Genomic DNA, 23,042 nt, shown 5'->3' with positions numbered 1-23,042 from the left:
TGTTAGGCTTAGAATAGGACAAAACTAGTCACAAAAGGGAAGTATCAAAATCATTGAATGGCTGAACCAGCAGTCAGCAGACAAGAATGTAAAATAAGGAAGTTTTCTTTTTTTTAATAAACCTTGTTTCTCATTTGTTTTTTAAATTTTAAAAGCAGTAGTTTTCATTTACATAAATCTTGGTAAATAAAGAAGAGTAGAAAACTATCTTCTTAATTTCTACTATACTTGTACAACTCAGAGATAGTTCCTGTGAACATTTGAATGTAAAGAAATTTGCTTTTGTAATGAGATGCCATTAAGAAAGAGACACTTCTGGTGAGATTTGACTATGTGTTCCCTTATATTTTAGTTTATTGCTGCTGATGGTTGCTCTCCTGGGTTCTTACTCAGTTCATCTCCTGCTTAGTATGTGTATTCAGACAGGTGAGTAAAATTACCATGCTGGTTCATTTGATGAAGCAGTGCCCTGAGTTTCTGTTTACATATAGGATTGGATATCTCAAATCTTAATTGCTAGAGCCAAGAGTATAGGTTAGTAGTAGAATGTATGTTCAGCATGCAGGCCCTGGGTTCAGTCTACAGCAGCATGCGCACACATGCACTCACACACACAAAAAATCTAATTTCCATTAATACATAGAGTGGTTGAAATGAAAAATTTCAAAAGCCAGGCTATATAGGCCAAGTCCTATGGGGAAATATCCAAGCACAGGACAGAAGAAGGAGACTAGCATTTTAACTACTTTCCACCACAAAGCACAATGTTGTTTTCTGGGTTAGAGTAGATTAAGGGAGGCACCTAAGAGGTGTTCAAAGCATATGCTTACAGGGAAGCAACAATATTCATTATGATCTTATTTCTCCTTGGTTGATCATTTCCTTAAGGAGAACACCTTCTCAGATCTATAACTTCCTTCCCTGCCTTCTGTCTTCTAGACAGAGCTTGGAGTGGCAGAACTAGGATTTTAGGAGGCAAGGTCATAAAGCTTTGAATTTATTTTAATATGCTTGATATTTTTACTTACATGTCTCGAATAAGGTAATTTTTCTTAATTGACAGAAGTATGTGCAATTAATACAATATATGTGTGTATATTTTTTTCCATTTGGAACTTTTATTATGTATAAGTTATTTAAAGTTGCAATAATAAAAATATATGAATTACACAACTACCTTTGTAAGGTTTTCCTTTTGACATTAACACATATCCTATAGCCATTGTTCCTGGTCTGGTCTTATATCTATTCAGTCTCTATTATCCTTGGATTAGATCAGTTTTGATGCCAAAATCAGGAGTTGAATTTCCACATTGGAGAGTTCACTTAGCTCTGTCTGGTTGTATGGCTTTCATACTTTTAGAAGCAGAATGGATACATAAAATAGATTTTAAAAATAGGCTTTTTCTGGGCGGGGCATGGTGGTACATGCCTGTAATCCTAGCAGCTTGGGATGCTAAGACAGGAGCATCACGAGTTCAAAGCCAGCCTCAGCAAAATTGAGGCACTAAGTAGCTCAGTGAGATCCTATCTCTAAATAAAATACAAAATAGGACTGGAGATGTGGCTCAGTGGTTGAGTGCCCCTGAGTTCAATTCCTGGTACCCAACAACAACAAACAAACAAACAAACAAAAATTGGCTTATTCTGGACTTAAACAGGTGAAAGAAATCCAAAGATATTTTTGGAGAATTTTAAAACTCTTCAGAACATAGTTCTAAAACCATTGGTCAAGTTTGTTTTCCTAAAACTTGTCTATTCATCAGAAACACCTGTCAATCTTTTTTTATAAACAGATTTCTTAGCAAGCCCTCTGTGTGATTTTTAATGGAAAAAACAACTAGGATTCATAGTTCATAAATGTAATATGTACCATTGCTTTGGTCATCTTGCCTACAGATGCATGTCTCTGCTCATAGGTGAATGTGTAGACAGATGAAAATGCTAGGAAACAATGCAAAGCAGAAAGTTGTTTGTAACCACATCTCAAATAATAGTTTTAGATAAATATATTTGTATATCCTGCTGAATCTTAACTAAAATTTTAATTTTGAAATTTTGCTTATTTATGTGAAAATTACTTTCACTGAATTGTGATAGTTTATTTAACATTGTAATAAGTTCTTTTGATGAATTCTATTAAAAAATTAATGCTCTGTGGCAATTAAGTCTTCTTTAACTAAAATGTTTTATTAAATTTAATTTGGGGAAGTAGTATTCAACTTAATGGAGCTATCTAAATAATGTTAATTTTTTCCCTCTCCTTTTAGTTCATCTGTATTTAACTTTAAAATTCTAACACTGCCTCCTCTTCTTTTCTGTAACTCTTGGGCATATAAAATGAAAACATCTCTTTCTCTTTTTTCTTTTTCTTTGACTTTTGTAGCTTATTTGGGTCTGTGAACTAACTTTTTCATGGTTCTTCATATGTACTGAACTGATGCACGTGTCTTCCATTGATTGAATTCCTCAGTCATTGTAATTCTCTGGAGGTAGGCTCCCTCTCCCTCCCCAATACATTCGCAGAAGTCTAGAGAATTAATGTAGCTAATTTTTGCTATTGGTTTGTTGGACTATCATAAACTAGTTACAGTGTTTGTATTGGAATCATTATCCAGAAAAAGAGGTATTTTAAGTCTTTACAAAATAATTTCTTTGGAGGTAAAAAGTGAAGAGAAATATTTATCTTGATTAAAAACCAAAGTATTTCTTCACATGAAATTCTCTTGTTTTGGATTTTATATAGGATTGGGTCTAGCAGGAGCTGAGGTGGCATATAAGGTATCTTATTCTCATTAGCCTTAGTTTGCTGAATGTAAAATGGCTCTGATAATACTTTCCTCTTGGGATTGTTCTAAAAATGGAATAAAATAACGTGTATAAAATTTCAAGTCCTTGATAAATGCTAGCTCCTATTACGTGTACTCACTGGGACAAAATCTTGAAATATTGCAAAGTGTCATGGACACTGTGATCTTAGAAACAGTTGGCTTATTGCCATTCCATGGGAACACATCTTGTGCTCTGGAATTAAACTTTCAGCTCCCTTCCTCTGGCCTCTACATCACTATTAGCAGACGGGAATGAGAATTATAGAACTCTGTATGCTTCTGGCCCAAACCCCTACTCTAGTCCCTAAGCCTTCCCAAGCACTGTTATTACCATCCTATGCCTCAAGACCATTTGGATTAATAGTATCATAATATTTATCTCAAATATGTCAGTCACTTCAGTTATTCTTTATTTCCCAGACTCTTCCATTACAGCTGTTGCCTGTTTTCTGACCTCATTTTCCTATAGTCTCCAACTCCTAAAACCCTTCCACTATGCTCCTCAACTCACAATCAGCAAAACCTGCATGTCCTTAATTCTTTTCTGAACATTCTCTTCCTTTTCGTAACCTAAGAAAATACTCAGCTCCTCTGAGGACACTGCATCATTGTTCACTCTTTCCTTCCATGTCCCTCATACCATTCATAAGATTGGATGGGTGCCCTGGTTATATCTCATATCTACTTCTCAACCATCTTCTTCCTCTTAAACCCCCAACTTTGAATCACATAAGTATATACCACCTACTCCTCTCCATGTTGTTATTGTCCGAACACTCCTATACCATCTCCTGTCATTTCAAGAATATTTTAGTTAAGAGCCAAAATATTAATCTCCCATTTCTTTTAGTTTCTTCAATATTGCCCTGTCATATTTTTAGATGATTTCTGTGTTCATGTAGCCAAATGTTATAATATTTTTAGTTCTTGAATCTCTTCAATGATTATATCCTCTATCTACCTCAGCTATTTATTACTTGGTCATATTTTCTTGGTTGATCATGTCATTACCAAAATGGTGTTGCCGTCCAAAATCTCATTTTTAAATGTCCAGTTCTCCAGCCACCACCATCTTCCACTTTTCTATCTCATTCTCTGAAATAGCCCAGCTCTTTGACAATTCTTCACCCCCTACTAGGACTTTAATTTGATTTTCCCACCTTTGCACTATCCCTCACATAGTTGTCTCTACCCCACCAGAGTCTTTATCACCTTCATGCCTTGCTGTCTCTGAATAATACTGTAAACTGTTATAGTTGACCAGTTATGGATTGATGATTTCACTCCACACTCCATATACCCATATCAGCTATAATTGGAACTCTCCATTTAGATGTTCTATAGGCATTATAAGCCCAGTGTGTTCGAAGTTAAACTTACCTTTCATCTCTGACATCTCAAATGTGTTTCTATTCCTGTGTGCCTACCCCAGTGAATTGTATCACTTAGTTTTTATCTCATATGTCACCAAGTTACTAATCAATTTTTAAATATTTCTTAGATCTAATTCTTGTTCCTTATTGCTACTGGATAGATCATGCCATAACCCCTCACAAGGATTATATTGGAGTTGAATCATAACATGAATATAAATTGTAGGATCCTAAAGAGGAGGGAAACGTAATACTTTAAATAGGACTGAGTAATCCTGTTTGCATTCTCCTCAAAGGATGTATATTCATCTGGAGTTTGAGTGTAAGGTGCAAAATACAAATAATACCATTCCCTTTGTTAGTCAAGGTTTGTTTTCTTAAAAGATAAAATTTATATTGAGTTTATTGTATGTGTGGTGCTGATTTAAGAGATTTGTATTTATCGATTGATCTGAGGTTGATAATGTAAAATTTATAGCCACTTTGGAATACATTTTTTTCTTTGTATTTTTGCTTTGTTTTTTTGTGAAACCAAACATAACTTACTCTGTGATGCCCCTCTTGGTATTTACTAAAATGAATTCAAGACTTACTGTCTACCTATGCATGGATGTTTACAGCAGTGTTATTTACAATTGGTGAAATTTGGGAGCAACCAAAATATCCTCATTAGTGAATGAAAAAAAAAAAAGCCATTGAGACATATTGATACAATAAATAAAGAAATGAGCCATCAAGATACAAAAAAGGGGACTAGGGTTGTGTGGCTCAGTGGTAGAGCGCTCGCCTAGTGCATGCAGGCCCTGGGTTCGATCCTCAGGTACCACATGAAAATAAATAAAACAAAGGTATTGTGTACAACTAAAAAATAAAATATTTTTTTTAAAAAAAAAGGTACAAAAAGGCATAGAGGAATTTAAAATACATACTACCAGGTAAAAGAAACCATGGGATCCAGCAGTTCCTCTTTGGGTTATGTGCACACAGGATATGAAATCAGTACCTTGTAGAGATAATCAGTGCTCTCCTGTCAACTGTAGTATCATTCCCAATAGCCAAATTGTGGAAAGAACTTAAGTGTCTGTCAGTGGATGAATGAATAAAGAAATTATATATTTACAATGTAACATTATTCAGCCTTAAAAAAGAGATCTTTCCAAGTTTGCTAAGTAAGCAAGACATAGAAAGAAAAATCTGCATGTTCTCATTTACATATGGAATCTAAAAAAGTCAAAGACATGGAAACAAAGAATAGAACACAGTTTACAGGGGCTCTGGGGAGGTGGGAGGGATGAGGAGTTGATGATCAAAGTTTATGAAATCATAGATGATGCATAAATATAAAAATTAATGTACAGCGTGTTGAATATAGTTAATACTGTATTATTTACCGGAGATTTGCCAAGACAGTAGATTTCAGGTGCTTTCATCACAGAAAGAAAAAGGTGGGGGGAGGTAAGGGAAGAAGAAAGAAACAGAAGGGAGCTGGGGAAGAAATAAAGGGAACAGGAGGAGGGAGAAGGGAAAGGGAAGTACCCGGGACTGAATTAGAGCAAATTATATTCCATGCCTTTATAGTTATGTCAAAATGAATCCCAATGTTATGTGTAACTAAATGGAACCAAGGAAAAGGAAAAAATATGTGGGCTTTTTTGCTGAGGCAGTGAGAGGTTTAAGACTCAAGGTAGATACTGCAATTCACCACTTGTTGCTTCCAGAGAGAATTTTGGTCTTTTCTGGATCCTATAACATAGTCTCTTTTTTTGAGAAAGAGAATATAGTCCCCTGTCTTCCTCTTCCTAAAGAAGATTACAATTCTTTTATGAGAATTTTTATTTTTAGTAATGGAACATGTGGAGTGAAAGGGCCTTTTGCTGTCCATATTTTGTTTTGTGGGTTTTTTTCCCCATTTGTTTTGTTTTGAGATGAAGTCTATCTGTGTTGCTCAGAATGGCCTTGAACTCATGATCCTCCCCTAAAGTAGCTAGGATTACAGGGGAGAGCTACTGTGTTCAACTTGTTTTGTCTTTTAAAGCAAAAGTTTTTAAAACTGTCTAGGGCAGTAGTTTTCAACACTCCCTTTTTATAGTAAATATTTTCTAAATGCTCCTGTTACTACCTGAAAAAAAAAAATTCAGTAGGTATTATAATGTACCTGTGGTGAACTGAATAATGGCCCTCCAAAAGACAGTCACATCCTAATTCCTAGAACCTGTGGATGTTATATTATATGACAAAAAAGTACTCTGTAGGTATGATTAAGTTAAGGAGTTTGAGATAGCAGGATTATCTTGGCAGGCTCTAAATTCAGTCATATGTGTCAGAAGGAAGATCACAGACAGAAGAAGCAATGTGACCATAGGCAGAGAGTGGAGTGATAAAACCACAAATAAAGGTATACTAACAGCTACCAGAAGCTGGAAGAGGCAAGGAATAGAGTCTTTCCAGAACCTTAAAAAGGAGTGTGCCATGTTGACACGTTGATTTTGGCTCAGCTAAACTTGAGTTTGGACTTATGGCCTTCAGAAGTGTGAAAAAAATAAATTTCTGTTGTTGTAAGCCACCAAATTTATGATAGTTTATTAGAGCAGCCATAGAAAACTAGTGTACTACCTATGTATTATATAATGCCATTACAATAAAATAAAAGAAGAAGAAACAAAGTAAATGTTGGTGTATATTTTCCATCCCTTTAGGAATCAATTTTTGACAAAATTCCAAACAAATTAGTAAGTAACACACCAAGTTAGGGTTTCCTGCGTTTACATGGTAATTGTATTCCTAGAAATTTAGTTTATATTCAGATCATTAACCCCATGGTTTTTATAACATCTACCATGTGCTTGACACACACAGGGCATTTTATAAAAGCTGGGTATGTGGGTAATGAATGGATGAATGTCCTAAAACTATAGAGGAGTTACATTTTATAAGTTTCAAAATTAACATACAATGCAAAAGTTATGCTTAGTCAAATTACCTTTGGAAATTCCTGCTGTGTACAGTGGCACACACCTATGATCCTAGTGACTTGGGAGGCTGAGGCAGGAAGATCACCAAGTTGAGACCAACCTTGGCAATTTAGTAAGACTCTGTCTTAAAGTAAAAAAGGTCTGGGGATGTAGCTCAGTGGTAAAGTCCCCCTAGATCAATCCCCAGTACTGGTTCAATCCTTATATAAGAAAAAAAAAAGATTTTTTTTTTATATAGTTTATAAGATAAAGTATTCACTATCTACATGACATGTTGGACTCTTGACATACCATTTCTCAGGAAAGCTGACAGTTGCTAGGATTTTTTTATTTGGTTCATTTAGTTTGGTTTTGCCCAGAATTAGTCTGGATGTCATAGAAAGGCCATGGATCGCTTTAGGGTCAAGATGAATAACATTCAGCATTGTAAGAGGTACACAAGAACTGAAAACAACTGAAATATGACAGATTCATGTTTCCCAAATCATAGCTCACTATGGACATTTGCTGATCATTTGGAATGGTAGTCAGCTGTCCAAACTCTATTTTAATCTCATTTTCTTTTGATTAGTGAGCCAACAGACCACAGTTAATCAAGTGGGTTCATTATGTGACTCTGTCTTCAGTGCATTGCTGTTCCTGTCTCATCCGTTTTATTATTGAGTGATTCTCAGCTGGGTTTGATTTTTCTCCACCAGGGCATTTGGCAATGTTTGAAGACATTTCTGATTGTCATACCTAGGGATGGGCAGATGGCAGGGATGAGGCACTTTTGGCATTTTGTGGGTAAAGGTCAGGATTACTGCTAAACTCCTACAGTATGCAAGACAGCCCCCTTTAACAACAACAACAACAAAAAATTATCTAGGCCAAAAAGTAGTGACAAGGTTGAGAAACCCTGGGTTAGACTGTGTGTGCTCTACTCAGGTGCTCTACTCCTGATTTTGGAATTATATCAGGAATCATTTGTACGTGCTTTGATGTTGGAGTAAATGCTTCCTTGACAGAGGCTAAACTTTTTGTTATTGGGCCATAGGGAAGGATTGGGTGTGAGTCCTTCTAGGGTTAAAATTTTTAATTTAATTTTTTATTTTTATCAAAAGTATTATATGCTAACATATACACACATATGCACTTATGTATGAGCAATTTCCTACCCTTTCTTTCCCACCTCTCTTATATTTCCCAGAGTTAATTTAAAAATGTTTTCTTTCCAAGTCTAGATAATAACCCTCGTTATATGTTGATTTAAGAGATAGTCTGTTTGTTACAAACGATAAGCATTTAGCTCAAATGCACTAATATCTCCCTTTTTCTTTATAATTTCTTTTTTTTAATAATTTTTATTAGTTTCTACTCAATAGTTTGTTCATTGGTTATTTTGTAACTCAAAAAAAAAAAACAACAACAAAAAAAAAAAAACATGTAATCTCTTTTTTGGTCCATCAACTTTAAATCCTATTTTCGACTCTGCCTTCTTGACATCTGTGCTCCTATCCTTTCTTTCAACTCTCCTCTCCCTATTTCCATAGTCTGTTAATTCTTTCCTTACATTATCAAGATTGACAGTATTTTCTTTGTTTATGTGATCATTTGAAGTTGTTCATGTTTATAAGTTGAATATAAAAGCTTAAAACTAAAGCATAATGTTTACTGCAGAGCTAAGTAGTTTATTGGGATCCCAGAACCCTCTCTATCCATGCAGCATTACAGCATCTATTGCTACTTGAAAAATGGTAATATCTTAGCATTCTATTTTCTTTTATTGTAAATAGGGCTCTAAAATCATACTACAATCAGCTGGTATACTGATAATTTAAAACACATTAAGAGGGATCAGAAATGGCCACTAAATTGCATACTGAATACTCAAAATATGAATGACCCCATGGATACTATTAGAAAAAAGTTGAGAGGAAAATAGTGGAAAACACAAGAAAGAAAAGAATTTCAGAATAATAAGGGCACATTCCAAATGGCCAACTTTCTGAGAGTTAAACTGTGTTTGAATAACTCACGTCCCTCGATCCAGATCCAAAGATAATATTGCTGCTGCTGAAACTTGGGCTCTGTACTGTAACCAGAGTTTATTAATTGTCCTATTTCATTGAGGAAAAAATGCAAAGCAGACAGAACACTGGAGTAACTAGCTGGAAATATTCCACTATTTCATGGGAAGCAGCTTTCCAAATGATTTCTGTGGAGGCCAAACTCTTGGTCTAGCCAAAATAGCACTAAAGTGTGCCTTGATGGTACATTAAAGAAGAAATTTTTCCCCAGTTTACTTTGATTAAGATTTATAGCTCTCTACCTCCTCAAAACATAACATTGATTTTTTTAATATCAAAAAATAATTTCCTAAAATAGATTACTAATGATTGCTTTTAGTTATTTATTTAAGAAAGGTTGTGCCAAGTACTGCTTATATGAATTCCTGTAAAAGACTGGATTAATTTCATAGTTAATGTTATTTCTTTTCTTTAGGAATATCCTATTCATGTGATTGGTGATAATTATATCTTATTTTTTTTATCTCTTAAAACATCTCTCATAAGATGTTGATCATACAAGAGCAAAAAAAATAATAGAAATGCTTCAGTTAATAACACTAGAGAAAATTAAAATTGCAACTTAAATGAAATCTGTCAGATATTGAGTAGAGAAAATGGAACCACTCAAGTATCGTGGGGGTCTTTCTGGGGTTTTGTTTTGTTTTGTTTTTGAGCCAGAATCTCATTATATTGCCCAGACTGGTCTCTAACCTGTAGGCTCATGTGAATCCTCCTCATTAGCTTCCTGAGTAGCTAAACTCCAGGTGTGTGCTACCATGCCCAACTTTATGGTTTTTAAAAATAAAGTTCCACAATTTAGACCTTAAACAACTTAGTGAAACCCTGTCTCTAAATAAAAAATTTAAAAAGGGCTGGGGATGTGGCTCAGTGGTTATGTGCCCCTGGGTTCAATCCCAATACCAAAAAAAAAGTTCTACTACCCCCATTATATAGGTAGTATAAAATACCTGAAAAACGGGGTTGGGGATGTGGCTCAAGCAGTAGCGCGCTTGCCTAGCATGCGTGCGGCCCGGGTTCAATCCTCAACACCACATACAAACAAAGATGTTGTGTCTGCCGAAAACTAAAATAAATAAATAAATATTTAAAAAAAAATAAAATAAAATACCTGAAAAAGAAGGGAAAAAAGAATAAAGACTAAACTATTACTGTTGCCATTTATGAATAATTTGTTCCACTCATTTTGTGTTTTGTTTTATAGAGCTATTCAAATCCTATTTGTTGTATTTTAAATAATACTGGCATTTTCATGTTATTATAAACACAGTTTTTAGTGGCTTTATATTACTCTATCAGGTATGCCTACTGTAATTTATATCAACCCTTTATTGTTATTGAGCATTTAAGTTTTGTTTATCTAGTGTATGCCATGCTGTGACGAGTATCTTTGCATCTTTCTCTGATTTTAATCTTATTTCCTAATATAAAAGCTCCCAGGGGTCAAATGTTCTAAACATTTTAACCACTGATTGTTCAAATCAAATCGCATTCCAACCATTAATACCAGTTTATTCTGTTACCAGCATTTTAAGAAATTGCTTACGTGACAGAACAGAACTTTAAAAAAGTGTTTCATTGGTGTTTTGGTTTATATGCTGAGATGCTCCAGAAAACCATTAAAAATCAAGGATGTGGAAATAAAGCTTTTGGCTGACTGTGTACACATTTTAGTAAAGCCTCAAAGTTAAGCCAAAAGCCATTATTCATATTCATGATGTCCAGGCATGGAAAAGTGCTTCTAATTTTTGCAACATAAAAGGAGTCTGATGACAGTGACAGAATTGAATGACTACCCAGACATGCTGACTAGAACGTTAGAATTAGGACTTGAGCACTGTACTCGGTCTCCATTTAAAAGTCTAATTTTATTTTTTTACTTTCAGTTTGAGAATTTGTTGTCCTTAGTGATATTTTTATAAAACTGAAAAATAATAGAACCAGAGAGCAAGCTTGAGATTGCTAAAATGTCAGAAGTTGCAATTTAAATTGTCTTCCTTAATCTACTAGTTTGATTATATTTCCTGGAACAGTGAAGGTTGCATATCTATTCTTTTCAGATTCTTTTGTATTAGGATTGTTTGGTCATAATAAACAATCCATTTAGTTTTTCATGTTTACTAAATATGCATTCTATACTTATTTTCTGCTATTTAAACGTAAAACAGGGCTGGGGGTGTATCTCAGTGGTTGAGCTATTGCCTAGTATGTATCAGGTCTTAGTTTTAATTCCCACATCCCTAAACAAATAAACAAATAAATAAATAACCCTAGTGAAACTCTGCGATGAGTTAAACTCTTTGATGAGTATTTTCTTGATAACTTACAAACAATTAAATCTTGCCAAATAAGTCATTTGAAAAGAAGATATTTGATGCATTCCCATATGTAACAGAAAAGCTTCCTTGCTTTAAATTCCTGGAAAGAAAATTATTCTTGGGGCTGGGGTTGTGGCTCAGCGGTAGAGCACTCACCTAGCACATGAGAGGCCCTGGATTCGATCCTCAGCACCACATAAATAAATAAACAAAATAAAGATATTGTGTACAACAAAAAAGTAAAATATTAAAAAAAAAGAAAAAATTATTCTGAAGAATAATGTATTGGTCAAAATATATTGTTATATTGTGAGTATGTACAAATGTGTAACAATAAATCCCATCATTATGTTACAAATGTAGTGTTCCAATAAAAAAAAAGTGGAAAATATAAAACAAAAAAATATAGAATCTCAGGTCCCACCCCAAGACCGACTAACTCAGCATCTCTGAGAAGGGACTTTCCAAAAGAAAAAGAAAACAAGAAGAAAGAAAAAAAGAATGAACACATTTAATTGTAATATTATAAGAATGCTAAAAACAGTGATATTTCTTTAATCTCATGGCTCAGTGACAGATCACAGATATTCTGGAGAGTTGGTTCACATAATAAAAAATCTAATAAAATTACCTTTTAAATGCCAAATTAGATGCATGTTAACGTGTAGACAATTTTCTGGTTTAATATATGTACCAAGGCTGACTGGAATGTTAAGTATAAGGAATTGTGCCTATATATAATGCTGTCAATTAGGTTTAAGAATGTTAAAACAAACTAGTAAAAATTTATTGATTAAAATAATGATTACTTTTTGTAATGATATTTACTTTAAAATGTGTGTATTTGAAGCAAAGAATTTTGGCCTTTCACATAGGAAGGAAAATGCCAGTCCTAAAAGTTTCGTAATTCTGCTTTTTAATTTTGTGTTTTAAATATATCAAAAATTGGGCCGGGGTTGTGGCTCAGTGGTAGAGCACTTGTCTAGCGTGCATGAGGCAATGGGTTCGATCCCCGGCACCACAAAAAAATAAACAAATAAAATAAAGGTATTAAAAAAATAATTTAAAAAGATCAAAAATCTACCCCTTATAAAATTATTATTGAAATCTTTCACTATTAAAGCATAAAGGTTTCTACTTATAATTAAATTCAAATTCAAAACTAAATTATACTTGTGTACTGTGTTTAGCATTAAGTGAATACATTTTTTTTTTTTTTTGGTACCAGGGATTGAACTCAGGGGCACTCAAACACTGACCTTCATCCCCATCCCTATTTTGTATTTTATTTAGAGACAGGGTCTCACTGAGTTACTTAGCACCTCACTGTTGATAAGGTTGGCTTTGAACTTGTGATCCTCCTATCTCAGCCTCCCAGTCTACTGAGATTACAGGTGTGTGCCCCCGCCTCCGGCTTCCATTTTTAAAAATAGCTGAATCACCCAAAAAGTTTTCTCAAAGGATTTTTCAAATCCTTTGATTACCCTGATAATAGATTAAAATTGAAATATTTTTTCTTAATTACTAAAACTCCATATTTTTTTAATATTGTACTATTTTCTTTCTGAGTTTATATTATAATATATAAAGGCCATATATTTTTTTACAAATGTTTATTTGTATATACTTGGAAGTTTTTAGTTATGAAAGTACAAACGAATATTTTGCTGATAAGTGGAAGTTGATAAGAAAACCCATATGTAAATCAATGGATGTGTAACTCATGTGATTCTGCAATCTGTATACGGGGTAAAAATGGGAGTTCATAACCCATTTGAATCAAAGTGTGAAATATGATATATCAAGAACTATGTAATGTTTTGAACAACCAACAATAAAAATTAAAAAAAGAAAACCCATGTTTATGTTGAACAGTTTATTAAAACTGGGTTTAGGAAATGATGAGCTGTATATTTGGCCAATGGGAGATGTGTATTATTGTACCATGCCTTAGTATCTGCTTCTCTTTAGCATAAGCACTATGAGTTTATGAACTTTTTTTTTTTTTAATGGGGAGTTTAACCTAGGGGCACTTAACCACTGAGCTGCCGCAGTCCGGCTGCAGCAAACTAGGGGGGGGGGGGGGGGTGACGAATAACTTGTGTAGATTGATACAGCAGGAGTAGGAGCCGTTTATTGCAGGACAGTAGCAGTATTTATACATTCCACAGAGCTTATCTAATTAGCATAAACTAGATACATCAGTCAACCAATCAGGAATCTCTACACTTAATGGCTCGCTTTTGTTACTTCTCAAACCACTCCCTCTGGCATTTTGCCAGGCACCATCCAGACTTGTTTACGAACTCTAACATTCCCCTGGCTAAATGCCAGGTGTTATTTTGACTTGTTTACAGACTCTAACACTGAGCCACATCCCAAGCCTCCCCCTTTTTTATGCACTTTTCACACAAATGATAGCACTACTAACTTAAACATGAAGCTATATGGACTAAGGATGTAATTTGGTTCCTTTATGAGCCATTTAATTTTCATCTTTTTAATGAATACATTGCTTAAATGTGTGAAATAAGAATGTAATTTATTATTCTTTTATGATGAAGAAGAGTATATGCCCTACTAATTGTTGGATAAAAGTGTTGCTTCCAGCGTTAATACATTATTATCATGCTAGACACCTGGAAGAGTGAATGTCTTTGAAAGTATTGTACAACTTTAATACTTTATCTAACTTTTATTTACATATCCAGTTTGGGGAAACTTTTGCAGTGAAAACTTAAATTTGGACAATGTGTATGCAAGTACTGTATAGGGAGAAGTGGGATATTAAGTAATTATGCCATTTGAATTCTTATAGCCTGGATATTGGTTAAACAACCTTGAGATTTGCTACATACTCTGTCCTAAGGACTCTGTCCTTATAAACCACAGGTCTTCAAAAGTTCCTACTAAAGTTGTTAATTCTAGCTGGGCCCATGGTACATGCCTATAATTTCAACTACTTGGGAGGATGAGGCAGGAGGATTAAAAGTTTAGGGTCAGCCTGGACAACTTAGGGAGATACTAACTAAAAAAAAAAGTCACTACTTCTGCTTTAAATTTAGTGTGATCATCCAGTAGTTTTAGGACAGGTGAACCCAAGCCACTAGGAGTTTGCAGAATTAATATTGAAAGTGTTTGAGCAACTGTCAGTATTTCAGAACACTTTAGAGAAATCACAAATTGACCCATGACCAGTCTATACAATTTATTTAAAATAGATGCAGAGGGGATGTCAGGTAGATACATAGATGATTGTTAGTTGGTAACCAAGATTACTGTGTTGACAATGGTTACCTTATACTGATAAGAAACTTTTGCTTAATAAAAATGGGAAACAATTATTATGTGCCATTAGAGAGAAAAAATCTTTCAGAATATGAAACACATTAATAAAAGGAGTCCTTGGTGATTTTTTTTAAAGGGGAAATCATCACTGTTGAATAAAAGGACATGAAAATCACAGGCATTGTGGGCTATATTTTGGGTTGAAAATTAAAGATTTAACGAAGAAATTTATCAAAGACTTTTTTAACAATAAACAAAGGAATTTGTTTTTTTCTTTTATTCTTTTTAGATATACATGACAGGAGAGTATATTTTGACATATATACATGGAGTATAACTTTTTCTAATTAGGATCCCGTTCTTGTGAAACTCCACAATATGGAGTTTCACTGGTTGTGTATTCTTATATGAACATAGGAAAGTTATGTCCAATTCATTCAACTGTCTTTCCTATTCCTGTCCCCCTTCCTTTCCCTTCATTCCCTTTTGTCTAATGCCGTGAACTTCTGTTCTACACTGCCCGCCCATTGTCTGTTAGGATCCACATATCAAAGAGAATATTTGGCATTTTGTTTTTTGGGGATTGGCTTATTTCACTTAGCATGATAATCTCCAGTTCCATCCATTTACTGGCAAATGTCGTAATTTTATTCTTCTTTATAGCTAATGTTTATGTATCACATTTTCCTTATCCATTCATCTATTGAAGGTTGGTTCTAAAGCTTATCTGTTGTGAATTGAGCTGCTGTAAACATTGATGTGGCTGCATTGATGTATGCTGATTTTAAGTCTTTGGGGTATATACTGAGGAGTAGAATAACTGGGTCAAATGGTGGTTCCATTCCAAGTTTTTTGAGGAATTTCCATACTGCTTTCCAGGGTGCACCAATTTTCAGCCCTACCAGCAATGTATGAGTGTACCTTTTCCCCCAACATTTATTGTTATTTGCATTCTTGATAAATGCCATTCTGACTGGAGTGAGATGGAATGTCAGTGTAGTTTTAATTTGCATTTCTGTAATTGCTAGAGAAGTGTAACTTTTTAAAATTTATTTGTTGACGGATTGTATTTCTTATTCATGAAGTATCTGTTTACTTCCTTTGCCCATTTATTGGTTGGGATATTTGTTCTTTTGGTGTTAATTTTTTGAATTCTTTATATATCCTGGAGATTAATGCTCTAAAGACCTTTACATAAAATACCTAATTAAGTTCACCTTTCTTTCTATTACCTTTATTTTTTCCTCATATTTATGTCTAGTTCTGATGGGCCTGAATCCTAAAAATTATACTCTGCTTAGTTTTTAGTAGAATACCTTTCTTTCCTTGAAGACTTGGCACATAAATGGTTTGTGTAAAAGTGAAAATGATCATTTCTCTTAACAGCTGTAACATCTTATGAAGATCTTGGACTTTTTGCATTTGGATTACCCGGAAAGGTAATTTTATTTTTTTCTTATTGTGTCCAAAACCAAAGAGGCATTTTCTCCTTCTGTTTCAAGTTAAGAGACAAGTATATATAATAGAAAGACTTTGGGGGAATAAAAGGAAACAAAAGTTTGTAAAAAAAAGAAGAAAAGAAAATGATGGGAGCAGGAAGAGAGAACAAGTATATGTGCCCCTATTTTGTATTTTATTTAGAGACAGGGTCTCACAAAGTTGCATAGTACCTCGGTATTGCTGAGGCTGGCTTTGAACTTGTCTCAGCTTTCGAGACACTGAGATTACATATGTGTGCCACTGAGCCCAGCTAACATCATAGAATTTGAGAGTTAAACAATCCTGAAAGATTACCTAACTACCCCATCATTTATAGGTGAGAAAATTAAGGGCCAGAGCAGTTTAAAGGTCTTATTTTTTTTTATAACATTGTTTTGTTTGTTTATTTTTTTATGTGGTGCTGAGGATCAAACCCAGTGCCTCATATATGCAAGGCAAACACTCTACACTGGGCTACAACCCCAGCCCAAGGGTCCTATTTATCAACAATTACATAAAGCCAATTCCACAACCTGTGACTACAGATTATAAATCTGCTACATTTCCTACTTAGAATAAGAAAGATGACAGCAAAATTTAGTGGCACTCATTTTTTATAGGTATTCTCATTTCAGAGCTAGAGAAAAACATTATCTTTTTTCGCAGATTATCAGGAGTTGAGCATTGCTATCAGTATTATAGTACTTTTTTCCCCCCCTGAAGAGCTAATCATACTTCTAGAACCCATATTTATGTTGGTTCCAAACAGAAATTTTTCTGTTTATAAATCTGTTTTTGTATTTTTGTTTGCTTGTATTTTTTTTAATTGAAAACCAAAATTTGTACATATTTACCATGTATAGAATGTTATAAAATATATATACAGATTACAGAATGGCTAAATTAAGTAACATATGTCTCACCTCACATACTGTTTCTTTTGCTTTTAATCTAAAAGGGTACCTTATTTGTAAATGGCTAACCTGAGTTATTGATCCCCCATGCTGGCCTTGAACTTGCAATTCTCCTGTGCCAACCTCCCAAATATGTAAGATTGCAGGTGTATGCCACCACATGCAGCTAAATTAACTTCTAAGGAGTGAGTATGGGAGGAAAAAGATACAACTATATAATGGAGAGGGAAAAAAAAAACTTGTACTTATATTCCAATTAACTGTTTTTAAAGTATAAAAGGGAATGTTTAAATCATATACTAGGTGGCCTCATGGCTTAGACCTTAAAAACTTGAAATTTGCACAAAACAGGAAATATGTTACTTGAGGGTAAAGGATTGTATTCATCATCCCTGGTAACAGGTTCTCTTTCCTAAAATCAAGAGGTTTAGTGTAATCAGTGATGAATTTGATACAGCTAGTTTAATCAAAGAATAAGGACAAAAAAAGTTATTATATAAGAAAACTCCCCAGTTAATGTGATCTGTAAACATGAATCTAAGTGTGATCACTGATCACTGTCATTTCACATTAGTATTTCATGCATCCTTGGGCAGCAACAATCTAAAAGAAGAGTAATGGATTGAGTCTCCTTTTCCTAAAACTCTAGAGCTGTTGCATTATTACTTTAATATGTGCACCCAGTTCATAATAGGCAGGTGCACTAGACAGAGCATACTTTGGATGAGGAATTATTACTTGTTTGTGTTTCCTTTCCACTTCACAAGTGAGTTGAAACTTTCCTATTGTCTCTAGATTTCATATAAATATGATACAAGATAGTATTCTGAGAATCAGTTGTTTTGAAATATTTTGAAATTTTAAGGAAGATTTCAAAAAATGTCTCTAAATTGATGTATTTACTTATCAGATAAATATTTATTGAATAGATACCATGCCCTGCATTGGGCTAGGCACTGAAGATGGCACATTCATCTGGCTTTGTAGATATTAAATGCTTAAATTCAGCTAAAGAATGGAAAAGTAATTATTAAGATGTTATTACTTCTTTGCAATATATTGATAGATAATACATTCATGATAGACAATACATTCAAATATTATATGTGTGTGTGATAGTAGGTATAATTTGTACTGAAGATAGTGTACAGTTTAAAATAGTCTTTTCATAAATAACAGAGTTTGAAACTAATTTTTAAGTGGGTTGTGATGCAGAGTTCCCTCTGGAAAACATTAGAATGGTAATTACCATATCCCTAAAGACACTTTGCCAGATTTTCAACTCAATATCACTTCTCTGCAGACCCCAAGGCCTTACCTTTGATTGTTTCCAGGACAGACAAATTTTGTGTCACTGATGGAATTCCTAATAGAGATGGGCCTGACAGTTGATCTGTTCCCACTTCATGGAGGACTGAATGATGTTAAATAGATCCAAACATCCCTTGATGATTGCAGTCCACCAAGATTTGAGTCCTCAGAAAGCTCAAATGGAAGTGCAATGTTTAACTATTTCCTCTGAATACATCTTATCACCAAGGATGGACAAAATGTTCCTTGAGTTTCCTAGAGGTCTTATCCAAGATCATAAACTTGCAATCCTGCAGCCTGAACTAGTCCTCAGGCATATATTGTTTGGCTCAAAACTTTTTTATTTTTAATATGTTGCCAGCTGATAATCATAAAAGTTTGAAAAACATTGATTTCTGATTTTCCTTTAAAAATCAGAAGATCTGGCTACACTGGATGTGTGTTCTCACATGTCATCAACTCACCAGACCTGAGTAGCAAAACTGTTCCATTTTGAAGGGGGAGTTCTCCAATAGACTACAGTTTTCACTACTTTCTATTTTCTTACACTCAGCTTACTTCACATTATTGAGCTTGAAACATTTTGTCTAAATTTTCAGGGTGTGAGAATGTTTTTGCTCTGGAGTTTTCTGCTATAGACTTTATTAATCCCTGGCATAGAATTTTCAAAAGCTAGGAGTATGCCAAGCTAATATACTCAGAAGGTGTATGATTTCCTTCTATGCAAGACTACACTGGCACAGCACACTCCAAGCTATCTTGGTCTTCCTGCTAAAGTAGTGTGGTAAAACCAATATGAAAGGGACCCTCAGATTCCCCAGATTCAATTTCAGGTTTTTAACTTTGATAATCACCAATTACTAGCTTTTAACAAGTCTAACTATTCAGAAATGACTGCCAAAAAATTGCAAAACATTTTTATGGTAATTGTGGAACTATTAAAGAAAGCCTTTTTGTGTAATTTTTATTAATTTTTTGTATTACAAATAACTGTCAATTTATTCATTCTTGTTTCTCATTATCATGACTTCTGCATCTATTTTATAGTATTAGTTTTTGGATTTTAATAAAATACTAATTCTTTTACATAGTTTCCCCTTTTATCTTCTGAATACATTTTTTTTCTTTTATAGGTGGTGGTGGCAGGCACCATAATAATTCAGAATATTGGAGGTAAGCAATTAAAAGTGTACCACTTATTGCACATAAGTGATAGAAATAATTGTCTCTCTTTGGGTGCTTGCCTCACTATACATCTAACTGGGAAAGTGATGTGTAGAGGGAAGTATCTACGGAAGCCCTGAGCATTGGCCTAATGAGAATCCTTTTTAGCAGTGCTTGTCACAAGGCTTCTAACTTCAGTTCTGGCTAAACCTTGATTGCATTCTTCTTATAAAGTCTGTGACACATCTCTAAAACATTGGCTTTCTGTGGTTGTGATAGTGATGGGATACACTTTGGAAAAACTTTCCAGACAATTCCAAAATATTTCCCCTCACTTTTATCCTCTCATAATCACCCCCATTCGCAGGCAGTACTTTATAGTGACTGGTGTTCTCTGAGCTGTGAACAATCAGTTGTCCCATTGTAATTAAGAAATTAAAAATGATCAAGTGGTTTAAGAAATAAATTTGAAACAAATCAGAAGCATTCTCACATTTATCTTTAATTTCTATTAAAACTGATTCTATAAATGATTCCAATTTTGAGAACTATGTAGAAATAAAAATTACTATTAATTATAGATAGTTGACTGAATGTATTAAACATTTAAATTCAAAATATAGGAGTCATGTATGTATGTCGGAATGAGGTTGTATAGAGAGCTGAACAGTGTCTTAATTTTCTTTTATCATTGACTGGAATGCTAAATAAATGTCATTAATGTAAAAAGACAATTCATAGGGAAGGTTGACATGGATTTGAATCTTATACAAGATTGTATGGTCAAAGGAAGTTTGTTTTTGTGTGGGTTTTTGTTGTTGTTGTTGTTGTTTTGGTTTGGGGGTTTTTTTTTGTGTGTGTGGTACTAGGGAGTGAATCCAGTGGTGCTCGATCACTGAGCCACATCCCCAGCCCTTTTTTGTATTTTATTTAGAGACATGGTCTCACTGAGTTACTTAGGGCCTCACTAATTTGCCAAGGCTGGGTTTGAATTTGCAATCCTCCTGCCTCAGCCTCCCGAGTTGCTGGGGTTATAGGCATGGGTCACTGTGCTGGGCTCAAATGAATTTAATCTTACCCTTTATAAGTAACAGTTTAAAATATTTTAAGATGACAGCTTAGTAAAGTTTAATTGAAGAGATCTGAGTTATTTCACATTAAATATTGTTCAACCAAGTTATATTTTCATGAATTTCTTAGTCAAGAAAAAATTAACATTCTATTAATGAATTGTGTTTTCTATTGTTTTTGAATCCTGAATCTGAATGATTTAATTCTTTGAATTTCATGAAAAAAAAATAGTGAGAAGAATGCTTTCTTAGATGTCATACCAAATTATCTTCTTCTAACACACACTACTTTATACTTCACTCTAGAAATCAAGAAAACTCGTCTCTTTCTTTAGGAATTTTTATAGGGGCAGTTTAGATTAGGTTGAATCATTATTTAACAAATTATGTAGAATTTTCGGTTTAGGAATTTGGTTCCAAATTCATGACCTTGCCACAATGCCCATTTTATATCTTTCTGTGTATTCCAGCTGGTCTCTTTCTTGTTTCATAATCTTGTTTAGACATGACTTTAATTTGGCACTTGCTATTATTAGATTGACATCTCCAAATATGCTTCTCTCCCTCACGTAATCTCCTCCAAGGCAAGGATTATGTATCATTTTCTCTTTCTTCTCTCAGCAACCAGCACAATACTGGAACCTGATAAACCTTTCTTGAACTGAATGGAGCCAAAATGATTTGTATGAGCTATCTCCAAGTACTTTCTAATATTTTGAATATATTTATCAAGAAGAAAAAAGGGGAATGTTACATCTATCACTAGCTTCACATATTTGAAAGGCTAAAATGAAATAATGAAAAAGAGAGGGCAAAACTGGTTCTAATAGATAGACATCTACAGAGTAGTTGATTTGGTTTCTTCATCTAGAATACTGTCTTAGTCTGTTTGGTGTTCCTTTAGCAGAATATCTCAGACTGGGTAATTTAAAGTGAACAGAAACTTTTTTGGCTTTGGAGGCTGTGAAGTCCAAGATTGAAGGGCCACATCTGGTGAGGACCCTATTGCTAGGTGAAGGTATCATATGGTGAGGTACATCAAACTTGCAGGCTTAAGCCCTTTTACAATGTACCTAAATCATTCATGAGAATGGAATCTTTCTGACCTAAACACCTCTCATTCGACCCCACCTCCCAACACTATTATATTGGGGATTAAGTTTTTAAAACATAAGCTTTATAGAAAGCATTCAGACCATAGCAAATACCCTTATAATTAAACTGTGTGATAATAGGGTTGACCTATACTCCTTTAAGGTGTTCTTATTCCTGAAGACATTCAAACAGAACTGGCTTGGTCAATTGACAGAATGTTCAAATTCAAAATCTTGAATTTGATGGTATATAAATCATCAGTTTTCCAAACTCCAAGTTAGTTGATTTGCTTATTTTAGAATTTTTTGAAAAAAATTTAGAAGCAGTTGTAATTTTGTGGGGAGAGGAGGTGGTGGTACCGGGAATTGAACTCAGAGGCACTTGACCACTGAGCCACACCCCCAGCTCTATTTTGTATTTTATTTGGAGACAGGGTCTCACTGAGTTGCTTAGCACCTTGCTTTTGCTGAGGCTGGCTTTGAATTCATGATCCTCCTGCTTTGGCCTCCCAAGCCTCTGGGATTACAGGCCTGTGCCATCACGCCTGGCATTATTTAGTTTCTAGGATGAACCTCATTATTTTCTTCACATCATTTAAGTTTATTTATTGAAAGCCCACTGAATAATAATCAAAAACATTTTCACAGAGTTTTCTTTTTTTTAGACAGATATGCAATATTCCTTTATTATAATGGAATCTGAAGCTTACTCTTATGTGCAGAGCACTGGGTTAAAAGTGAAGTACCTTGAATTCTGTCTACTCCAGTCTCTGCCATTGGATAGGTGTGTGTCTGAAGGAACTCATTCACTCTTCTCTTGGTTAAATTATTGGGGGTGAAAAGTATGGAGCTTAGAATCCCTTCTTATAAACATTGGGATTCTAATTTGGCACTGGGAGGCATATTAATTCAGGCATTAACATTTTAATGCAGGAACAGTCAATGAGGAGGCATCTTTATTTTTAATTAAGTGATAATATCTTAGATTAATGCTTCCTAACTCTTATCCTTTGTAACATTTAAATGTTTCTTATTTTTCTTAGTATATGATGCCCTTGGTGAATTTATGAAAAAAATTATGGAACAGACAGGCCTTTAAAGGCAAAAATCATCATAAATTGCTCTTCGTCAATCTTTGTTGCAATGATTTTTTAGCAAA

The 23,042-nt window shown here is 34.2% G+C and overlaps 1 protein-coding gene across 3 annotated transcripts in view; it reads left to right on the top strand.

The window, feature by feature from the left end:
* Slc38a6 (solute carrier family 38 member 6) overlaps positions 1 to 23,042 on the top strand; it is a 57,545-nt gene that overhangs the window by 4,760 nt on the left and 29,743 nt on the right. For all 3 annotated transcript variants that reach the window (XM_071607992.1, XM_071607993.1, XM_027929376.2), the window contains exons 3-5: positions 353 to 426; positions 16,238 to 16,290; positions 19,689 to 19,728. In XM_071607992.1, the coding sequence (XP_071464093.1) occupies positions 353 to 426; positions 16,238 to 16,290; positions 19,689 to 19,728 (167 nt within the window). The remainder of the gene's footprint in view (positions 1 to 352; positions 427 to 16,237; positions 16,291 to 19,688; positions 19,729 to 23,042) is intronic.

This window comes from Marmota flaviventris, chromosome 2 (genome assembly GCF_047511675.1).
Source record: "Marmota flaviventris isolate mMarFla1 chromosome 2, mMarFla1.hap1, whole genome shotgun sequence".
Lineage (NCBI taxonomy): Eukaryota > Metazoa > Chordata > Mammalia > Rodentia > Sciuridae > Marmota > Marmota flaviventris.
The sequence above is the reverse complement of the archived record's forward strand: the minus strand, read 5'-3'. Positions and strand labels throughout refer to the sequence as shown.